This window comes from Miscanthus floridulus, chromosome 2, assembly GCF_019320115.1.
Source record: "Miscanthus floridulus cultivar M001 chromosome 2, ASM1932011v1, whole genome shotgun sequence".
Taxonomy (NCBI): Eukaryota; Viridiplantae; Streptophyta; class Magnoliopsida; order Poales; family Poaceae; genus Miscanthus; species Miscanthus floridulus.
The window spans coordinates 152,596,404-152,617,898 of NC_089581.1; the positions used below are offsets into that span (position 1 = coordinate 152,596,404).

At 52.7% G+C, this 21,495-nt stretch overlaps 1 protein-coding gene across 2 annotated transcripts; it reads left to right on the forward strand.

Annotated features, from left to right (window-relative positions):
- The first annotated feature begins 17,816 nt into the window (after window positions 1-17,816).
- LOC136540149 (probable RNA-binding protein ARP1) lies at window positions 17,817-20,615 on the forward strand. 2 transcript variants are annotated; one of them, XM_066532144.1, is made up of 6 exons: window positions 17,817-18,131; window positions 18,241-18,448; window positions 18,560-18,719; window positions 19,546-19,585; window positions 19,684-19,963; window positions 20,201-20,615. In XM_066532144.1, exons 1-6 carry the CDS (start codon window positions 17,928-17,930, stop codon window positions 20,224-20,226), a joined length of 918 nt encoding a protein of 305 aa, XP_066388241.1. In that variant the 5' UTR covers window positions 17,817-17,927; the 3' UTR covers window positions 20,227-20,615. The 2 variants fall into 2 exon arrangements, with proteins under 2 accessions (XP_066388241.1, XP_066388242.1); XM_066532145.1 differs by having other exon boundaries at window positions 19,687-19,963.
- Window positions 20,616-21,495: the final 880 nt, after the last annotated feature.

Below are 21,495 nucleotides of genomic sequence, written 5' to 3' on the forward strand. Positions count from 1 at the left end.
TCTTTCTTTGGTCACATAATCTCTAATGAAGGAGTAGCAGTAGATCCCAAGAAGGTTAGAGATGTGTTGAGTTGGAAGCCACCTAAGGATGTTAGTGAGATTCGGAGTTTTCTAGGTATGGCTGGGTATTATAGGAGGTTCATCGAGGGATTCTCTAAGTTAGCCAAGCCCATGACTACGTTGTTGGAGAAGAATGCCAAATTTGTATGGACTAAACAATGCCAGGATAGTTTTGAGGAGTTGAAGAAGAGACTGACTTCTGCTCCAGTGCTCGTCTTACCTGATCTCACCAAAAGTTTCTCTATCTATTGTGATGCCTCACGGCAAGGTCTAGGAGGTGTTCTTATGCAAGAAGGCAGAGTTGTTGCCTACGCATCTAGACAGCTGAGAAAACATGAGCTAAATTATCTGACTCATGATCTGGAATTGGCAGCTATGGTGCATGCTCTTAAGATATGGAGGCACTACCTGATTGGTAATAAGTGTGAGATTTATACGGACTATAAGAGTCTAAAGTATATATTCACACAGTCAGATCTGAATCTGAGGCAGCGAAGATGGCTCGAGTTAATTAAGGATTATGATTTGGATATTCACTATCACCCGGGAAAGGCTAACATTGTAGCAGATGCCTTGAGTAGAAGGAGTTATGTGAACAAGGCCTATACGACTCAACTACCTGAAGAGTTGTGTGAGGAGTTCAAATACTTGAATTTGGGTATTGTGGCCAACACCATGGAGTTAGAGGTAGAATCCACTCTGGAACAAGAGATTCGTAAAGGACAGATGGGTGATGAGAGGATCAAGGATATTGTAGAGTGTATAGTGATTGGTAAAGCCCCTAGGATTCCATATGGATGATCAAGGGACAGTATGGTTCGGTAAAAGGATTTGTGTGCCAGAAGTAAAATCTATTAGGGAGTCCATCTTGAGGGAAGCTCATGACTCAGCCTATTCCATACACCCAGGAAGTACTAAAATGTATCTTGATCTTAAAGAGAGGTACTGGTGGTATGGACTAAAGAGAGATGTAGCAGAACATGTGGCTATATGTGACACGTGCCAAAGAGTGAAAGCAGAACATCAGAGGCCAGCAGGTTTACTACAGCCTATGAAGATACCTGAGTGGAAATGGGAAGAAGTTGGAATGGACTTTATAGTTGGATTACCCCGTACACAGAAAGGATTTGACTCTATCTGGGTGATTGTTGACCGATTGACAAAAGTGGCCCATTTCATTTCGGTCAAGGTAACTTATTCGAGTGCAAAGTCAGTAGAGTTATATATGGAAAGGATTGTATGTTTACATGGTGTACCAAAGAAGATTGTTTCGGATAGGGGTACACAGTTCACATCACATTTTTGGCAGAAATTGCATGAGTCAATGGATACGAAGTTGAACTTCAGCTCAGCTTACCATCCTCAAACAGATGGACAGACCGAAAGGACAAATCAGATCTTAGAGGATATGCTAAGAGCTTGTGCTCTGCAGTATGGGACAAGTTGGGATAAGAGTTTACCTTATGCCGAATTCTCCTACAATAATAGCTACCAAAAGAGTCTTAGAATGGCACCGTTTGAGGCATTGTATGGCAGAAAGTGCAGAACACCATTGTTTTGGAATCAAACGGGGGAAAGCCAAGTCTTTGGACCAGATGTTTTGCAACTGGCAGAAAGACAAGTGCAAACAATAAGGCAAAACCTAAAGGTTGCACAGTCCCGACAGAAAAGCTATGCAGACACGAGAAGAAGAGATTTGGCATTTGAAAATTGGTGACTTTGTCTATCTCAAAGTTTCACCCATGAAAGGATTAAAGAGATTTCATACCAAGGGAAAGTTATCACCTAGGTATGTGGGACCATTCAAGATCATTAACAGGAGAGGAGAAGTTGCTTACCAGCTAGAATTACCAGAGCAGCTCTCAGGTGTTCATGATGTCTTCCATGTGTCGCAACTTAAGAAATGTTTGAGAGTACCTGAGGAACAACTACCCTTGGAAGAACTGGATATCCGAGGGGATCTATCATACAAAGAGTATCCAGTGAGAATCCTGGAAACAGCGGAGAGAATCACAAGGAGCAAAATAATAAGAATGTGCAAGGTTCAGTGGAACAGACACTCAGTGGATGAGGCAACGTGGGAAAGAGAGGAAGATCTGAGAACTGACTATCCCAATCTCTTTGAACCATCCGAATCTCGAGGACGAGATTCATTCTAAGGGGGGTAGGTTTGTAACACCCAAAATTTTTACCACAAATTAGCAATTAATTCTTAGCATTTATTACATTTTCTAGGTATTCTTAACTTAGGCCAAATAATAAATATTGAATAAATAAAATAAACTATAAGTTTAGAAACTTGTTTGTTGCATTCATGCCGGAGTCATATGGGTTTTGATTGAGTGTAGGGCTAGAAGTTTTGGAATTTGTATTCAAAACTTATTTGAATTTGGCTTAAAACTGAAAATGGAGAAAATAGAATTTGATAAACATTTGATTTGAAAAAAAAGAGAAAGACACCTTCTGGCCCAGCTAGCCCGGCCCTTTTCCCCTCCTCCTCCCGCTGGCCTGTCCCGGCGGCCTGCCCGCGACTGCACCGCGCGGCCTGCTCGCTTGGGCCCGCTGCTTCTTTCCCGCACCGGCCCGCAACGCACGCGGCCCAGCTGGCCACCCGCGCGAGCGCCAACTCGGCGGCCCAGCTGCTGCTTCGCTGCGGCCCGCTTCGCGCGACAGCATGCCGCTGCGGCCTGCTTGGCTTCACCCGCGTCGCTCGCCTTCTCCCTTTCTCTCTCGCTGCGCTCCGGCCCCACCGGTCAGCGCCCTTTCTTCTTTCCTTTCTTCTTCCCCGAGCTTCCTTTTCCTCTCCCGGCGTTTTCCTTTCTTCGGCCACCGATGGCGCGTCCCCGATGGAAAGTCACCGGCGCCGTTTGGAAGGTGCCGAGCCCCTCCCTGCTTCCCTTCCTTATTTCCACGCACACCCGGCCTATAAAACCCCGAGCCGACCCCGCCTTCTCTCCCCACCTTTGCCCACTACCGAGAGCCACCGCCGCCGGTGAGAGCCTCCCCCTTCCGAGCGCGAACGCCGACGCCAAGGCCACCCGAAGCTTCACCGGATCTTCCCGCGCCCGTAGGTACATTCCATTTCGCTTTTTGGCGCTGTTTGGCCCGGCTACGCCCTCACCCGCGCTCTCTTTCTCTCTCCAGAGCCCCGCCGCTGTCGACACCGCGTCTGGAGCTCGTCCCGAACGCCGCGTTCCCTTCCCGGCGACTCACGGTGAGCCCCTCCACCTTCCCGTGCTCTCAGCTTTCGTTTTGGCGCCCTAGGGAGCCGTAGCCCGAGGTCCCGGCGCACCGGCCATGGCGCCGCCGGCCTTTCTTTCTTCCCCGGCGAGCCATCGCCCGGATCTCACCCTGTGCCGTCCGATCATCAAGGAACGGTCCAGATTAACTGGTACCGGTTCGGTCCACAGCGGACCGTGGACTCAGTCCACCGTGGCCGCGTCAGCGCCCACGTCAGCGCGCCCACGCCCGCGTGGTGCACCGCGCCCAATGAACAGCCGCCGCGTGTCGATGAGTCAGCAGCCCGGTCAGCCGTCGGGTCAAACCCCAGTCAACCGAGCGCGTTTTGCAGAAAAGCCCCCGCTTTTTCCAGAAATCAACCCGCGGTCCAGTCCAGTTCAAACTAATTTTTATTTAGTCCTGTTTTTATTCATTCAAGTCCCTAAATTTCCAGAAATAGTAAGCCCGGTCCAGATTTCATTTAAATTCAGATTTTTAATTATTTTAATTCGAAAATAGGTTAGTTTATTTACAGAATTGCCATTACATCTTATTTCATGCATAACTTTCACGTTTTAAGTCCGATTTGAGTGATTCTTTCGCTCATGTGTTCGTAGAAATGCGTAGAACAGATCTGTAAGCTTTTCAACATATGTTTTCACTGTTTGGTGTACTGTTCTAATAGAGTTCTATCTTGTATGCATGTAATGATTGGAATGATGCTTGATTGATGATTGGATCACGATTAGAGGGTGAGCCATTCGAGGTGACTGAGGACCCCCAGCAGGATCAGCAGTACTCCCAGGACGACTTTGAGGAAGGCAAGTGTACCAAAGGCCACTTGTTACCTATGAACTACTACCACTTACATTCATGCATGAGTTTAATTTGAATTGCCTTTAAGGACTTTACCTAGATGATTCATTGTACCACATATCCTTGATACCTGGGTTTATTGGGTAGGCATTTTGGATAGATGCTGCAGCGCTTAACATGAAGTAATTGTTAAACATATTTAAAGACTATATGTAATGTGATAAAATGGAACTTTTTAGCAACAGATAGGGGGCTAGAGTACGGGGTTGAGTACTCTAGTGCCTCTCCATAAGGACTTTATCCTGAAGCGGCAACCCAGGAGGGACCGTACAACCCCTAGTGTCAAATGGCTCTGACTTTAACCTATTATCTAGTTTGTACTAGCTCGTCTGTAGCTCCAGTAAGGGGTAAGAGGGTATCTTTCCTTTTTCTGTTAGGGTGTGCACCGTGCTGCGATGCCCACGTGTGCCATTCCTTTGTAGCTACGATTTGTTAGTGCAACTAGCTAAGGGTTTCATAGTGAAACTCTACCACACTTCCTGGGAAGAGGTGCAGTGGGTCTCGCGAACCCCGGCATTGGGAATCACGGCTCGGTGGGTAAAGATGTACAATTTCTGCAGAAATAATTAACCTATTATAACAGCCGTGCTCACGGATATGAGCGGTCTGGATCCTTCGAGATTAGTGGTTACTGTGGATGATGGATGGTTGGGAATTGAGACAAAGCTGGATGATACTTTAGTACCACTTGGGAATTGGGACTGTTCATTAAAGTAGTAATTCAGGTTGCTAAAAATTAATCAACTAAAATTGCGAACCGCAGTCAAACAGTGTCAAGCCTATTTGAGCCTCATAGATCCCTTTGTTATACTTGCTAAGCATGGTGAGCTTACACTTGCTTTACATCAAATGAAAATCCCGGATGGGTAACAGATATTGGATATGAAGAGTTTCCAGAGGATGTCTAGGACTACTAGGAAGACGTTCACCAGTTGGAGTCCCTGTGGCATTTGGGCTAGTTTTTCCGCTGTGTTTGTAATAATATTGCCTTCGAGCAAACTTTGTATTTAACTTTATGATGAGATATGCGATGTAATAAGTATTTTACTTTGATACTACTGCAATTTGTGATATATGTGTGTGTTTGGACATCCTGGGCGCACATATATGAGTACTTGGTTTTGCTTTGCAAAATTGGGTGCGACACCCATTCAGGCGGAAGTGCGCTACGGTGGCCCAATCGATGTAGATGTGATATTTATCATAGAATTGAAGGAACTTCTTCTCAGTGAACTACGTGCCGTTGTCTGTGATAATGGAGTTTGGTACTCCAAAGCGATGGACGATATCAAGGAAGAACAGCATGGCTTGCTCAGACTTGATCACGAAGATCGGTCGGGTCTCTATCCACTTTGTAAACTTGTCTACGGTGACAAGCAAGTTGGTATAGCCCCCGGGTGCTCTTTTGAGAGGCCCAACTAGATGGAGCCCCCAGACCATGAATGGCCACGTGATGGGGATCGTTTGGAGTGCTTGGGTCGATAGGTGGGTCTGCTGAGCATAGTATTGACACCCTTCATAGGTGGCACAATCTGTTCAGCGTCGGCTATTGCGGTAGCTAGTAGAAGCCTTGACGGAATGCATTTTTGACCAGGGTTCTTGGCATGGCATGGTGACCGTAGATCCCATCGTGGATATCGCTCTACAACTGCTTCCCTTGTTCGATGGGGATGCAGTGCTATAAGATCTCGGTGTGGCTTCGCTTGTAGAGTTCGCCCTCAACAAGGATGAAATACTTGGCTTGACGCATGAGCTACCGAGCCTCTGCCTTGTTCATTGGCAGCGCTTTGCGGAGAAGATAGCTGAGGTAAGGCATCCTCCAGTTGGCTAGAGGGTCAGGCTCTGTCGCTAGATCCTCATCAAGCTCCATGACCTCGGGGTTGGATGGAGCCGACGGCTAGTTAGCTCCCTAGCCTAGGGCAGGCGGCCCATCATTGGCTTGTTCTAGCTCCTCATAACGGACCAAGGGTTTGTGCTGATCACTGGCGAAGAAACCTATCGGCATCGGCTCTCGACCGGATGCTGCCTTCGCCAATGCGTCGGCCACCTCGTTGAGATGCCTTAGGATGTGATTGAGCTTAAGGTTATTGAATTTGTCCTCCAGCTGGTAGATTCTTGGCAGTATGTAGCCATCTTAGCGTCGTGGCTGCCCGACTCCTTCATGACTTGGTCGATGACTAGCTAGGAGTCGCCCAGATGTCGAGGCATCGGATACCCAACTCAATGGCGATGCGCAGGCCGTTGATGAGCGCCTCATATTCGGCCACATTGTTGGAGGTGGGGAAATGGATGCGAACCATGTACCTCATGCGTACCCTAAGGGGCGAAACGAAGACCAGCCCTATGCTGGTGCCTTTCTTCATCAGCGATCTATCGAAGTACATCGTCCAGTACTCCTGGTTGATGACTGCTGGCAACATTTGGACCTCGGTCCACTCTGCAACAAAATCAGCCAGCACCATCCGGGAGGCATACGAGATGCCTTGTCCCATCAGCTCGAGTGCCCACTTTGCGATTCTTCCCATGGCATCCTAGTTTTGGACGACCTCACCGAGGGGGAAGAACATCATGATGATCACTGGATGTGACTCGAAGTAGTGGCATAACTTTCTCTTGGAGATGAGGATGGCATACAGGAGCTTCTGGATTTGGGGTAGCAGGTCCTAGAATCAGACAGGTGCTCGCTAATGAAGTACACAGGGTGCTGTACTTTAAGGGTGTGTCCCTCTTCTTCTCGCTCCACCACCAGGGCGACGCTGACCACTTGTGTGGTGGCCACAATGTAGAGTAGAAGCGGTTCTCCGTCAATTAGAGGAACTAAGATTGGGGCCTTTGTTAGGAGCTATTTGACCATGTCAAGCGCCTCCTAGGCCTCGGACGTCCATTCAAAATGGCCGGCCTTCTTTAGAAGCCGATAGAGGGGGAGACCTCGTTTGCCAAGGCATGATATGAAGTGGCTGAGCATGGCGAGGCACCCTATAACTCGTTGTACCCCTTCATGTTTTGAATCGAGCCCATCCTTGTGATGGCTGATATCTTCTCTGGATTGGCTTCGATGCCACGCTCGGAGAAGATAAAACCAAACATCATACCCCTCGGGACCTCAAAAACGCACTTCTTAGGGTTGAGCTTAATGTCGTTTGCTCGGAGTTTTGTGAAGGTCTGCTCAAGGTCGGCTATGACCTAGTCAGCCCATTTGGACTTAACCTCGATGTTGTCCACGTAGGCCTCAACGGTTCACCCGTTGAGGTCTCTAAAACACTTGAGTCTACAACGCTGGTACGTAGCCCCTGTGTTCTTTAGACCGAATGGCATTGTGACGTCGTAGAACGATCTAAATGGGGTGATGAAAGATGCCACGAGCTGGCCAGACTCTTTCATCGTGATTTGATGGTACCCGGAGTACGCATCAAGGAAGCAAAGGGTTTCGCACCCTGAGGTAGAGTTGACTACTTGGTCTATGTGAGGCAAAGGAAATGGATCCTTTGGACATGCTTTGTTGAGCCCGTGTAGTCAACACACATTCTCCATTTCTCGCTCTTCTTTCGTACAAGGACAAGATTGACTAACCACTCTGGGTGGTATACTTCCCTAATGAACCCTACCACGAACAGCTTTGCGATCTCCTCGCCAATGGCCCCGTGTTTCCCCTCGTCGAAGCAACATAGGCGCTGCTTCATCGGCTTGGAGCCTGGCCTAATCTTCAAGGCATGCTCGGTGACTTCTCTCAGAATGCCTGGCATGTCTAAGGGTTTCCACGCAAAGATGTCTCTATTGGCGCGGGGGAAGCCAACGAGTGCGTTTTCCTATTCGGAGGAAAGCGTGGTGCTAATGCGCACCACTTCACCCTTGGAGCCACTGGGGTCTATGAGGACCTCCTTGGCACCCTCCACTGGCTTGAAAGACCTTGCCGACCGCTTGGGGTCAGGTGCTTCTTCAGTGACCTCCTTCCTGATGGCCACAAGCTCCTTGGAGGCAACGATTGCCGCGGCATGATCGCAACACTCAACCTCGTATTCGTAGGCATGCTAGAAGGAGGTGCCGATGGTGATGACCTCGCACGGTCCCGGCATGTTCAGCTTTAGATAGGTATAGTTAGGGATGGCCATGAACTTTGCCTAGCATGGACATACCAGGATGGCATGGTAGGTTCCATGGAACCCGACCACCTCGAAGGTGAGGGTCTCCATCCTATAATTGGATGCATCCTCAAAGGTGACGGACAGATCGATCTACTCAAGTGGCACAGCCTGCTTTCTAGGCACGATGCCATGGAAAGGCGGTCTGGTCGGACGGACGCGTGATCGGTCGATGCCCATGGCATCAAGCATTTTGGCATACATGATGTTGAGGCCACTGCCTCCATCTATTAGTACCTTGGTGAGCCGCTTCATGCCGATGATTGGGTCAACCACGAGCGGATATCTCCCCAGTTGTGGGACGCTCTACAGGTGGTCGGTCCAATCAACACTTATGGCGGACTCTGACCATCGAAGGAAGGCAGGCGTGGCCGGCTCAGCCATATAGACCTTGCGGCACGCGAGCTTTTGGTGGCGCTTGGAGTCGTAGGCCATCGACCCTCCAAAGATCATGAGGCAGCTATCCAGCGTTGGAAAGCCATCGTCCATCCCCTCGGCATCATTTGCGGTAGGCTTAGGGTCCTTCCCATGCCATCCCTTGTTGAAGCCTCTAGACAAAAACCGCTTTATTAGGCCGCAGTCCTTGAATATATGCTTCACAGGGAAAGCGTGGTTCGGGCAAGGCCCTTCAAGCAGCTTCTCAAAGTGGTCTAGGGTACCCTTCATGGACTTTTGGCCCCCCTTGCGGTCGACGGTGGCCATGAGTGAGCCCTCGTGTCACTGCTTGTTCTTCTTCTTAGCGGGATGGTTGGAGGCGCCTTCACCGATGTCCTCATCCCACTTTGCCCTGCCTTTGAGGCGATCGAAGATCGCTCTGACTGCCTCCTCGCCTGAGGCATGGCTGATGGCGATGTCGAGGAGCTCCTTGGTGGTTCATGGGCCCTTATGTCCTAGCTTGTGAACTAGGGACTCGTAGGTGGTCCCAAACAGGAAAGCTCCTATAACCTCAGTGTCGGCGACGTTAGGCAGCTCGTTGCACTACCGGGAGAAGCACCGGATGTACCCACGAAGGGTTTTTCCGGCCTTTTGTCAGTAGTTTTTGAGATCCCATGGGTTTCCAGGATGCTTGTATGTGCCCTGGAAGTTCCCCATGAAGATCTCTTTTAGGTTCGCCCAACTTTGGATTCTGTTGGGCAGAAGGTGTTTCAACCATGTTCGTGCTGAATCGGCCAGGAATAATGGAAGGTTGCGGATAATGAAGTCATCATTATCCACTCCATCGTCTTGGCAACCAAGCCGATAATCCTCAAGCCATAGTCCAGGGTTCATTTTCCCAGAGTATTTCGGGATGTTGGTTGGTGGTCGGTACCATAGCGGGAAGGCGGTGTTGAGGATGTGTCGGCCAAAGGCCTGAGATCTCGGTAGGCTAGGGCTCGGGCTTTGGTCCTCGCCGCTATCGTAGCGTACACCACTACAAGGGTGGTAGCCGTGGCTAGCTCCCTCCCCCGCATCACCATGGGTACGCCTGCGAGCGTTAAGGGTGTCGCGCGCGTCACAGTTACGGCCGAGATGCTCATGCACCGAGACCGTGGTGCGCAGCTTACTGCCTTGCGACGCCAGGTGGACTGATGCATCCTTGTTGAGTCGCTCTGAGGGCATGCGCTGGCTGGCGTCGAGCTTGCATTGTCGAGACAACGAGCTTTCGGCTTGCTGTGCCGCCGCACGCTTGAGTAGCGTGCGAATCTCACGATGGGCCCAATGATCCTCGGGTGTCATGGGCCCCGGAAGCCCATGGAGCAAGGCCGCCACAGCAGTGATGTTCTGGCTTGCCCGAACGAAGTGTGGGAGGGCTTCACCATCCTCAATGATCCTCCGGTTCATGTCGTGGGCCATGGGGTGCGTGTGCCCACTGTGTCCTTGGTGCTCGATCTCTTGATCGAGCTCCACGCATTCCTGCTTGAGCTGGAATCATGCTTCCTCGAGCTCTTGGTGTTGGGCCTTCTGCTGCTCAATCCGCAAGCAGGGTGGGACCCTGTATCCTCCTTGACCTCATCATCAAGGTTGTTCGTCAGGGTAGCCTCCTCCTCTTGGATGCTTTCAACTGGTCCATCGGGGGTACCTGCCATAAAATATTAACGAGAGGGTTCATGGCTCCCCTGTTGGAGTCAGAGGTGGTGGGTGACTCCATTTCTTCCACGAGGAGGTCGTCGAAAGACTCTGTGACATATTCGGTCGTCCCTACGAACTCGTTGTTCACAGGGAATGGAGGCGCGTGTTTCGCCATAAGGTGGCCAACGGTCTCTGCGGCATTGCGGAGACCGAATGAGAGCGCTGTCGGGATGCTCTGGATGAGGTATTCCGGGGAGAGGGGCTCTCTTCTAGCAAGTTGCGCCATGACGTTGGAGAACGAGAAGGTGAGGTGGCGCAGGTTCTCTCGGGATGGTCGGGGTCCTAGGAAGGCGCCGAGCTGGCACTCTAACCTCCCGTAGTCGAAGCCGTGGGGCTGGCCGCTCCCGGGGCGTGGGCCTTCGGTGCATGTAGCTATAGCTCCTCAAGCGTCTCGGCGATCGCGTCGAGGCTAGACAAGTGGAGAGGTTGGACGACGGTGGGAGCCTACGCCAACTCTCCTTTCGTCGTGACGATGAAGTCCAGGTCCCCAAAGCGCACCTACGCGCCCGGGACCCAGCTGACGTTGCAACTAGACATCCAAGGCCTTGTGTGGATGTCCAGACGCGCAAAAGTCCCCTACCTAGCGCACCAACTATCGGTGTTTCGAGTTTCCACTGACTAGTAAATTTCTAATATTCCGCGTCTAGCTCGGATCGTGTGCTAAGAGGACGCGAGGTTTATACTGGTTTGGGTAGAATGTCCCTACGTCCAGTTCATTGCTATTGCTCATGTTACTAGCACTGAAAGTTCGTAGTAGGGGTTATAAACGGTCGAGAGAGGGACATGTCCCAAGTCTCTGGTGAGAGGAGCGAATGGGTGCCAAGAGCTCGGTCACTTTCTGGCTGCGTGCTTATGTGTTCTGATCGGTTCGGGGTTCGATGGGTTCGAGTCCCCTTCATGGGACTACCTGCTTTCCCTTTTATAGGCCAAGGGAAAGCACGGGTTACAGTAGAGGGAAAAGAGGAGCATGAGAAGGAGAAGAAGTCCTCTAAGATCGTCGGGTCCTTCTTTTCCTTCACGCAGGTCCCGTTGACCCTATAGATGTCAACAGGGCAGCTCCACGTCGTGGCCCTGTCTGTCACTGGTGCCATGCGCAGGCGTCGTCTCCCGGTCGTGGCCCTCCACTCTGTCCTGGCGGACGTCGTGGTGAACTAACGTGCCTGTCAGTGCTCGCACGAGTGTTAGGCAGAACAACACTGGTACGTACGACGCTATTCCTGATGTGAATCCCCAGGTATGGCCCGTCACGGCCATGGGTTATATCGGGGTGTGACGGTCACCTTCATGGTGTCAGAGCTTTGACCCAGGCCTATTCGCTTGGACCTGGAGTGGTTGGCGGCGGTATGGGCCTCCGTCGGGCGAGGTGTAGCCCGCGGCCTTGGTGTCGGACAAGGCGGAGCCCACCCTCAGAGGTCGGGCGAGGTGGAGCGCAAACCCAAGGGTCGGGCGAGGCAGAGCCCGCCCCAGAGGCCGGGCGAGGCAGAGCCAGCCCTCATGGGGCGGGCGAGGCGGAGCCCGCGGCCTCGGTGTCGAGCGAGGCAGAGCCCGCCCCAGAGGTCTAGAGGCCGGGCGAGGCGGAGCTCAAACCTAAGGGTCGGGCGAGACGGAGCCCACCCCCAGAGGTCGGACGAGGCGGAGCCCGCCCTCAGAGGTCAGGCGAGGCGGAGCCCGCGACCTCGGTGTCGGGCGACGCGGAGCTCGCCCTCAAAGGTCGGGCAAGGCGGAGCCCGCCCTCAGAGGTCGGGCGAGGCGGAGCCCGTGGCTTCGGTGTCGGGCGAGGAGGAGCCTGTGGCCTCGTTGTCGGGCGAGGCGGAGCCCGCCCCCAGATGTCGGGCGAGGCGGAGCTTGCGCACCTGGGGGTCAGTTGGAGGTGTAGTCACGCTCTTGATAGCTCGGATAAATTAATGTTGATGGTTATTTGCTTTTCCTCGGGTATCCTATTATTGATCCCCGATAAATAGCTATTCAAACGAGTTACTTTTTTATATAGATGGAGGGAGTAGCAGCAAGTGGATCGAATAGACCTTAACCGACGCAGACAGTATGTCGCTGGTTACCTGGAATAATGCATGAATGAGCTCAATTATTTTTGCAGTTTCAATCTAGTGTTTCCGCTCCATTTTGATTCTATGCCATGCAATCCTCTCGTTCGTCCTATATATTATATATAATCAGGCCATGTACGACGTGTGCTTACGTCGTCTTGCAAAGGATATTATTAGTTGATATACATGTTTCTCATATCCTAACTTTAGCATTCTTTTTGAGAAAATTTTTGAACCACAGGATTGCTGTCTTTTTGTATGGAGGGAGTACATGTTTCTCATCAACCATATAAATATTATATTATAATTAAGGACGATTGGCAACTGACAGGTGGGTCGATCGGGACGGCCGGACACGGGACGGGAGTACAAATAAAACTCACGCTGATCCACAGGCTGGTTCATCATGTATGTAGCCCACAGGTGACAGTCCACAGGAGCCGGCGGGCAAACAACTGCAAGTGACCGCGATGATCGAGGAAACTGATCGACACCAACCATTGGCTTAGCACTCGTTTGTCTACATATACCGATATGATCCTTGCAGGTTGCAGCAGGCTCCCTCGATCAGCTCTCTCGTCTACGTACTTGTACTTGTTTATTCTTCTTTTTCTAGTACCGGCCAGCTAGCCGTGGTGCAAGCGTGCAGTCGTGCACCCACGCACGGTACCAATGCGCGCGTATGTGTACTGGTGGATCGTCGATGGCCGAACGTGGCAGGGAGTACTGATCGACAGAGGTGATGGGCCTCAAAACGGCACCCATTTGCATGGGATATATACGTCATATTTGTTTGACTTATAAATCGTATTTTTTTATAACAAATCAGCCAACAATACTTTCAGCGATGACTTATCAACCGAGCGGGCAATATGCATTCCAACGTGGTGGCCTGAATCGACCGGGCGCAGACATGCGAACAACAAAGTATATATATATGAGAGAAGCAGGGACATATGGTCGATCTCCAGATGGATGCCTTCTCACGTCCATTATTATGCCTGCCGGCCAGCTTGCTCACACACATGTGCACCATCTGGTACGTGATCGATGGGGTACCGGCCAGAGCACCTCGACGTGTGGCCATGGCCATGGGATCATCATCATCATACATTCATATGGATTAATTTAATTGCCTCCATGATACCCCTTCCTCGTCAAGCTTCTGTGTTCTTGTTACCACATACTACATGCAAGTTGACCCTTTATTTTGCTGTAATCTATTACGACAGACTGGTAGAACAATTGCGCACGTAGTTACGTACATGATTACACATTAAAGCACAGCTAGTGATGCGTGTGCCTGTCTTTGAGAAGTTTCAGACACCCATCAGAAAACTTTCAGCAGCAGCTAGCCGAGGGCAACTATACTGATGGAAAAAAAAAGGGTACCAGTCTCTCAGCGAGACCATGCACAAAAGTTACTGCACGGTGCACGCCCCAGATAAGCACATGCATGCATGGGCCATCAGCTGTCCGTATAACACAGAATCGTAAACAAAGCCAGCATCGACCTCTGCGGCCTGCTGGCTGGCTGCTGCGCTGCTGCCCCAGTGCCCGTCTTGGCAGCTTTTCTAATCCCCATCTGATGATGATTACCCTGGTGTTGTTTAGTGTAATACTTTCTTCCCTTTGCCCCTCTTCTTTTGCCGCCAGCTCACGGCTCAGGTCTTACAGCTAGCTCCCAGCGCAGCCTTGTCCCTACCGTGTGTGCTAGCTCCTCGCGGGTCTCCTCCGGCCGATCCCCGGTCCAGTCAAACCTACCACCATGATCGATCCATGGATCGATCTTGAGTGTGCACTGTGCAGTGCAGTCCAAGCGCTGTAATGCCCTGCCGGCTGCCGGTGCCAGGCAACTGATCCGGTCCAGGCATGTAGACAGGAGTTACAGTTGTCCACGTTGTGGCCACGCAAGGCAGAGAGGGCAGCAGTGTGGGTGGGCGCGCGGAGGCGAGAGAGAGAGAGCCGAGGCCAGGGAGATGCATGGTGGTGCTGGACAGATTCTCGCGGACGAGGGAGCATGTGCCCCGCCCCCGGCCACTTGCTGTGTGCGCCACCACCGCGGGCGGACCAGTGGCTGGCCGGGTTCCCGCAGTCCCGCCCATCCTGACGCGCCCGGCGTGTCCTGGCCGCGCGGCGGAGGGGGGCCGGCCGTTGGCAGGCGAGGCGACGAGAGTGGCGTCACGTACGCTCGTGGATCTGGTCACTGGCAAGCATGCGATCGATGCTGCTATTGCTGCGCTGATGTCGGGCAGTATGATATTGCATGTCTACGCTCCTACTCGGTCAAAAACTCAAAATAATGCCACTGACCAATGCATTGGAAAGCGTAAACAGATGGAGGCACGCGCTGATGAGCTAGACGAGAGATTCACATCCACATGCATGTGTGCACAGCACAGGCATCCAACAACTACATCGGCGTTAGATCGTGGTGCAGAGAAGGCATAAAAAGAGTAATCGAGCCAAGCGCCAGCCACTGAGCCACATTCGTTGCTGCCGTCTAAATAAGCGTATAGGTAGTACGCCCCCTTGCGTCCAAAACTGCGTCGTCGTATCTTTCTGATAGTACGATGTAACTCTCTTGCTTCTGTAACACAGCAGGGGTCGGGGCAGTCGGTGCAGTGGCGTTTTATTCGGCACGTACTTATACTATCACGGCGTTAGGCTAAGAAATTCGAGATTCCCATCTGAGCGAAACGGCATATCTCCATGATCCTTTGACAATTTGTCGGCTCTTGACCTCATTTTGAAATTGAAATAGTTGGATCGGAGCTTCATTAACCGACGACGACGACGAGCTTTCTCCAAAGGACGCCGGTCTTGCATGCCCTGACAACAAATTAAACCTGGAAACGAAACGGTTGCTTAATTTGCATACGAGAAGGAAATGGATCTTCAGCGTGCAATGCAACCGTGATGATACTTCGTACGGTATTTCGTCCGTGCGCCTTGACTCAGCTGGAGTACAATATACGCACTCTCGCATGCATGTCCTTATATATCTGCGTGCTCACGCGAGGCGTGCTTGCCAGGCTTCAATCCATGCATTTGCGAGCTTCCCGTATGCCGACTGGCAGCTTCAAGTTCAAGGTCCTTCGTTCGCAGCTTTCCGTGCGGTACCTAGGCAGGCCGGCCGGTAAGAAGACGGCCGGGAATGTCCACAAAGTCCTGGCCCACCAGCGGCCAGCGGGATGATTGAATCCTCGCCTCGGCGCCGCCGCCGCCATCCATCTACCTCTACACGTACATGTGCATACACACACACACACACTACACTACACATGCGCGTTGCCAAAAGAGGCACCGATTCAGCAACCGACGACGGCAGCATCAGCATCATGCATGCATATGCAGGAGCCGCGTACGTGGAATCGTCGATCACACACCCACCGGACCAGCAACCCATCCAGCCTGCTGCGTACGCACGCTAGCTATAGGCAGCCTGTCCCCGCACACGCACAGTGGCAGTGGACTGGTGGTGCCAATTGGCATCAGCGACGATCGACGGATCCGTCGATCTCGACCATCTATCTGCCGAGGGACAGCCGGACAGGGAGGACGGTCACGCGACCCGTTTTGGGCCCTCTCTCACGTGCGATCGAGGAGCGAGGGGTTTTCTGACCGGGACCGCGCTGCATCTGGGCGGGCGTACCGTACCTCGGAGGCCCCGCGTTGGCGTCACCCTCACCGGAACTGCTCGATCGATCTGCTTTTGGCCTGCTGTGCTGCCTTTGGCCATGGCATACCGCGATCGCGCGCTCGGGCTGACGCCAGATCCCGCGCGTCCTGCCTATGGCTAAGTGCTGTTTAGTTGCACTTCATTTTGCAAAAATTTTCAAGATTTTCCGTCACATCGAATCTTTGGACGCATGCATGAAGCATTAAATATAAATAAAAAATAAAACTAATTACACAGTTTAGACGAAATTTACGAGACGAATCTTTTAAGCCTAATTAGACTATGATTGGACACTAATTACCAAGTAACAACAAAAGTGCTACAGTACCATTTCGTCAAAAATTTTGCAAACTAAACCAGGCCTAGCGTCGGTCTGGGCCACCCCACTGCCCGGCTGGGGCGCTGGGCTGCCCTTGTCCACTTTTCGTGACGCGCATCCGGCCGGTTGCTCGAGGTGTGCCACGTACAGTTTTTTTTTAGAATCATGTGCCACGTACAGATGGGTTGAACAAGATGCAGGATCTGCTGAAACGGCGTTGAGGTCTACGGGAACACTAGTTGTGACTTGTGACACGGGCGGTCGAGGATCCTTGGGAATTGGGATCCCCGGGCCAGCTGGCAGCTCCGTTCTCGGTCGAGGCCTGGAGACTCACGTATGGTATGGCCATATGGCCCTGTCGCGTGTACGTCCGCGAGAACATAGTGGCTGTTGCCATCAGTACGTATAAACCCGCGATTGGCCGCTTATCGGCATATGCATGGCATATATCTGGATAATCGTACGTAGGGTAGCGTAGCCATACTTCATCATCATCGGTCATGGCTGTATATAGACTAACTTCTGGTATGTTTTCTTGTTAGGAAACGATCCTACACTTCGCCCTCAGCCCATCACGTGCTGCAGTTTTGGTATGGATGTCTTTTTGTGGTGTACCGTGTACGCTAATGTATATATTCCCCATTAAAATACGCGTCGGCGCTTTACGACTACCAGTGTACAGAGTATAATACCTGCTGCTACTACTACTTACGGAGGATAGAGCAAATGGAAAGGATTCCTTTTCAGAGTGGCCGCTAGATTAGTGCAAGGGGAGATAGGCATCAGCACGTTGTGTGGTAAAGGCAAACTGCGAAGGCAGCTGTTCCCACCCGCTCTTACAGCTCGCCCACCACCTCCTCGACGATCCGTTTGGCTGGCCACCTCGCCCATCTGTTCTTGTCTCCGCCCCGGCGGGCCGAAATGAGCGATCATCTCCTAGCATTGTCACGCCGTGTACCAGTAATTACTACTACCCACTGCACGACGGTTAAAACCGCATGTGTCTTCGTGGTCAGCTGCGAGAGGGTTGTGGTTAATCTATGATCTGAGGGAGGGAGAAGACGACACGCAGGCCTTTTCTGTTACAGTTGCAGAGCTGCAGGTGAGGACTGAGGAGAGAGATCAGAGATGGCCAGATGGGGATTCTCTCTCTCTCCTCCTCACAGAGTCACAGGGGGCGCCAGGGCAGACGCCAATTGTTGCCAGGCTAGAGGACCAGACGGCAGACTAGGAGTAGACTAGGCTCTCCTGTTTCCGTTATCGCCCGCCCAACCACCACGCTCTCCTTCTCCCTCCCTCCGAATTATAAACTCCGGCGCTATATAAAACCCCACAGCCCGTCTCCTCACCCAGTCGCCTCTCCTCTCCCGGCCTCCGACCTCCGACCTCCGTTTGCATTCCCTTGGCGCACACACATCTCGTCGTCAAGAAAAGAAAGGAGGCGTAGCGCGGGGCCGGGGCCGCGGGCGACAGTGACGATGATGGCGCCACTGCCGCTGGCACAGCAGCCGCCGGCGGGGGCGGCGTTCGGGGACACCACGCTCACCAAGGTGTTCGTGGGCGGGCTGGCGTGGGAGACCCACAAGGACACCCTCCGCGCGCACTTCGAGCGCTACGGCGACATCCTCGAGGCCGTCATCATCTCCGACAAGCTCACCGGCCGCTCCAAGGGCTACGGCTTCGTCAGTCCCCCCCCTGCTTCCTCTCCATCCCTTCCCCCTCCTTCTGGTTTCCGTGCTCTCGACGAAGCGTTCTGACCCGCGACCTGCTTGCATGCACACGGCACGACAGGTGACGTTCAAGGAGGCGGATGCGGCCAAGAAGGCGTGCGAGGACGCCACCCCCGTCATCAACGGGCGCCGCGCCAACTGCAACCTCGCCTCCCTCGGCGCCAAGCCGCGGCCCCAGCCGCCGCACATCCTCCACCCCTTGCCCTCGCCGCCGGCCACCCCGGCTCCGCGCGCGCCTGCGCTCCCCTCCCCAAACCAGCCCACGCCAGGTACATACTCTAGCTAGTACGGTAGCTGCACCCGCGGCCAGCCTCTCTCAGGTCAACTGCTTTTATTTCCTGACAAGAGATCACTTGTTTCTGGCGCGAATTCACTTGCAGCCATCGCGGTGGGATCCAGGGGCGTGTCGCCGGTGCCATGGTACTACCACCCCTCCACGACGCCCCCTCCGCCGCCGCCGCCGGCCGCGCACTACGCCCACCGCGCGCACCAGCAGTACCACGGCGTGCTCCCATTCTACCCCGCCGCCACCACCTACGGGTAAGTCCGCGCGGTCCCAGCTCCAAATTCCAATTCCCCGCGCGCGACAATGTTTCGCTAGCAAGAAGGGGGAAAAAAAGAAGTCATGGCGCCGTTACGATCTGGCGTGCGCGCACCTCGAGCGCCGCCAACACGTCCCGCGAGGCTACGAGGATTTCGTGTCCGGCCACCCCCGCGCACTCGCAGGCATCCTCTGCTCGTTGCCAGGCTTGCGGCGGGCCGCGGGCGGGGACCGGCCGAGTGGGCGCGCGCACACATGCGTTGCAGCGGCCAGCGGCTTTTGGGCCGTGTTTAGTTGCTCACCGATTCGGCGCCGCCTGATTTTTCGCGAGTACAACCAAACTGTGCAATTAGTTTTTGATTTCGTCTACATTTAATACTCCATGCATGTACCACAAATTTGATGTGACAGGGAATCTTCTTTTTGCATAGTGTCAAAGTTTGGAATATGGGGGAACTAAACGTGGCCTTGGTTTGGAGCTGCGAGCACGCGACGGGACAGGAGGGGGCACTGGCGCAGGCACAGCCGCGCACAGGCTGGACCTGGACCGGACCGCGCTGCCCCGTCGTGCTCGCACGTGCCCACGTGCCGGCCTGCACGGCGGCAGAAAAAAAGGAGGGGGAAATTTTTAGTATGCTATTGGACACTGGCCATGTGTTAGACAAGACCATGACCAAAGGACCCAGGAGCTCATTACCCTAGTTATAAACACGTAAACTACACGGCTGATATGTCTATCGTGTTATATACTGCGTGCCAGGCATTGTACGGGTCCCCACCGCCACCTCTCGTACTGATCGATCGATTTGTGCTGTTCTGTTTCAGGTACTCCCCGAATTACGTCGCGGACCTGAGCTACAATGCGGTAAGGCACTCGATCTCTCGTCTTTCTATCACTCGGTAAACAATGCTACTGCCAGATTCGGAGGGCAAAGTGGTAATCGTGATGTTATTTGGGTGCAGAAGGTAGGCCAAGCGGCGGCGGCTGCCGGCACGGCCGGGTCGTACCTACAGGGGCACTTCGCGTACCCGGCGGCAGCGCAGGGCGGCCTGGTGGCAGCGGCGCCCAACGGCATGATGCCGGTGTACCCGTTCTACCACTACCAGTACCACCACGCCTCGCAGGGTCTGGGCGTCCCCGCCGCGCACTTCTTCCCCCCGGTCTCCGCAGCCGCCGTCGCCGCCGTCACCACCGTCCCGGCCATCGTCTCCAAGCCCACCGTCATGGCCGCCGCTCCCAAAGGTAAACATATCGATCATAGCACCCAAATCTATCCAAGCCCACCGTAGCAACACCAACACGTCGCATGTGCAGCCGACGCGGCATCACCCGTGCAGAGCTAAGAGCTTCGCATGTGCTCGTTCGGTGCCATGGCAGGCATTTCTGGCCGTGCCAAGCTGGCATGGCAGGCACACGCAACTAAGCATTGAGATCCCGTCCAGCTAATCTGTAATGCATTGTACTGGTGGTGTACCGCAGTGGAGCAGGTGACGGGTTGCAGCTGAAGGCACGAGACGGCGACGATGATGATGGCGACGATGAGCGGGCGGCGCAATGAAAGGAGGCCAAAGGCGCTCTCTGCTCTGGTTTAACAAGCTGCACATGAAGGGTGTCGTCCGTCTGTCGGGTCGGGGGGCCGAAGCAAAAGCAATGCAAGGCCGCCGCATTACATTCGTTCAATTCCTCTTACTTGGTGCGCCCGTGGGGGGGCACGACCACCACCGTAGCGGCAAGAACAGTCTTCTGTAACAAATGATTCGATTCGTCTCTCGTTTACCACCGTATTTTTCCAATGGTAAACCCGTTATCAGTCAGCGTCTGTAGTAGTCCGATCGCTGCAGGGGGCAGCGGACCTCAATAAATCGTCATAATATTTCGCCCTTCATCTGTGAGCTGTGCGCCCATGTGTGCGTGAGCAGAATGCCTTCATTCAGAATGGTTCGCCATCGCGTCGCTGAGCACCCTGCCGATTCTTCAGCTACCAGTGCAGGACAACAGAGACATCGATTTTGCTTTGCAACGGTGAAACTACAGACTGCAGATGGCTAGAGCGGCCAGAAACGGCAGAACCTTCCCTTCAACGCTGGAGTGCCAATTGTCAGCCTGTACACACTGTAGCTACAGCAGCAGCACGATTAACAGATTCTGTAGTAAGCCCTGGTTTAGTTCTAAATTTTTTTCCCAAATAGTGCTACAGTACCATCACATCGAATCTTGCGATACGTGCCTGGAGCATTAAATATAGACGAAAAAAAACTAATTGGACAGTTTGGTTGGAAATTGCGAGACGAACGTTTTGAGCCTAATTAGTCCATAATTGAACACTAATTGCCAAATAAAAACGAAAGTGCTACAGTAGTCTAAATTCCAAATTTTGGACAACTAAACACGCGCTAAAATTACAGAGCGCAGCATATAGGAAGGAGAAAGACTGCCTATGAAACGACCGGAAATGACGGTTTCTCGGCTTCTGCGCTCTGGGAGTCCCACACTCGCACTCCGGCCTTTCCATGTGCTGAGAAACTCGCGCGTCCCTCTTTCATTTCTTTTTAATATAGCCCGTTTTTCTTTAAGGAGAGTGAATTACACGACACAACTACGAGAGAGCCCTCGTAGCATAGATCATAAACCACAAAGGTAGTGGTTAGTGACCTGAAATAAACATAAGAACAATAAGAAGAAAAAGATAGAGCGACAGCCTCCACCACCTAGACCTACCAACTAAGCCTGTAGGAAAAAGGATACAAACACGCAATGGTTGCCTACGCACTAGA

Bases quoted from the DNA above. Each gene is read 5' to 3' on its own strand.
- LOC136540149 (XM_066532144.1), top strand. From the start codon at position 17,928: ATGATGGCGCCACTGCCGCTGGCACAGCAGCCGCCGGCGGGGGCGGCG. The intron at 18,449-18,559 runs GTACATACTCTA...ATTCACTTGCAG, and splicing joins CCCAAACCAGCCCACGCCAG to CCATCGCGGTGGGATCCAGG. The intron at 18,720-19,545 runs GTAAGTCCGCGC...GTTCTGTTTCAG, and splicing joins CCCGCCGCCACCACCTACGG to GTACTCCCCGAATTACGTCG.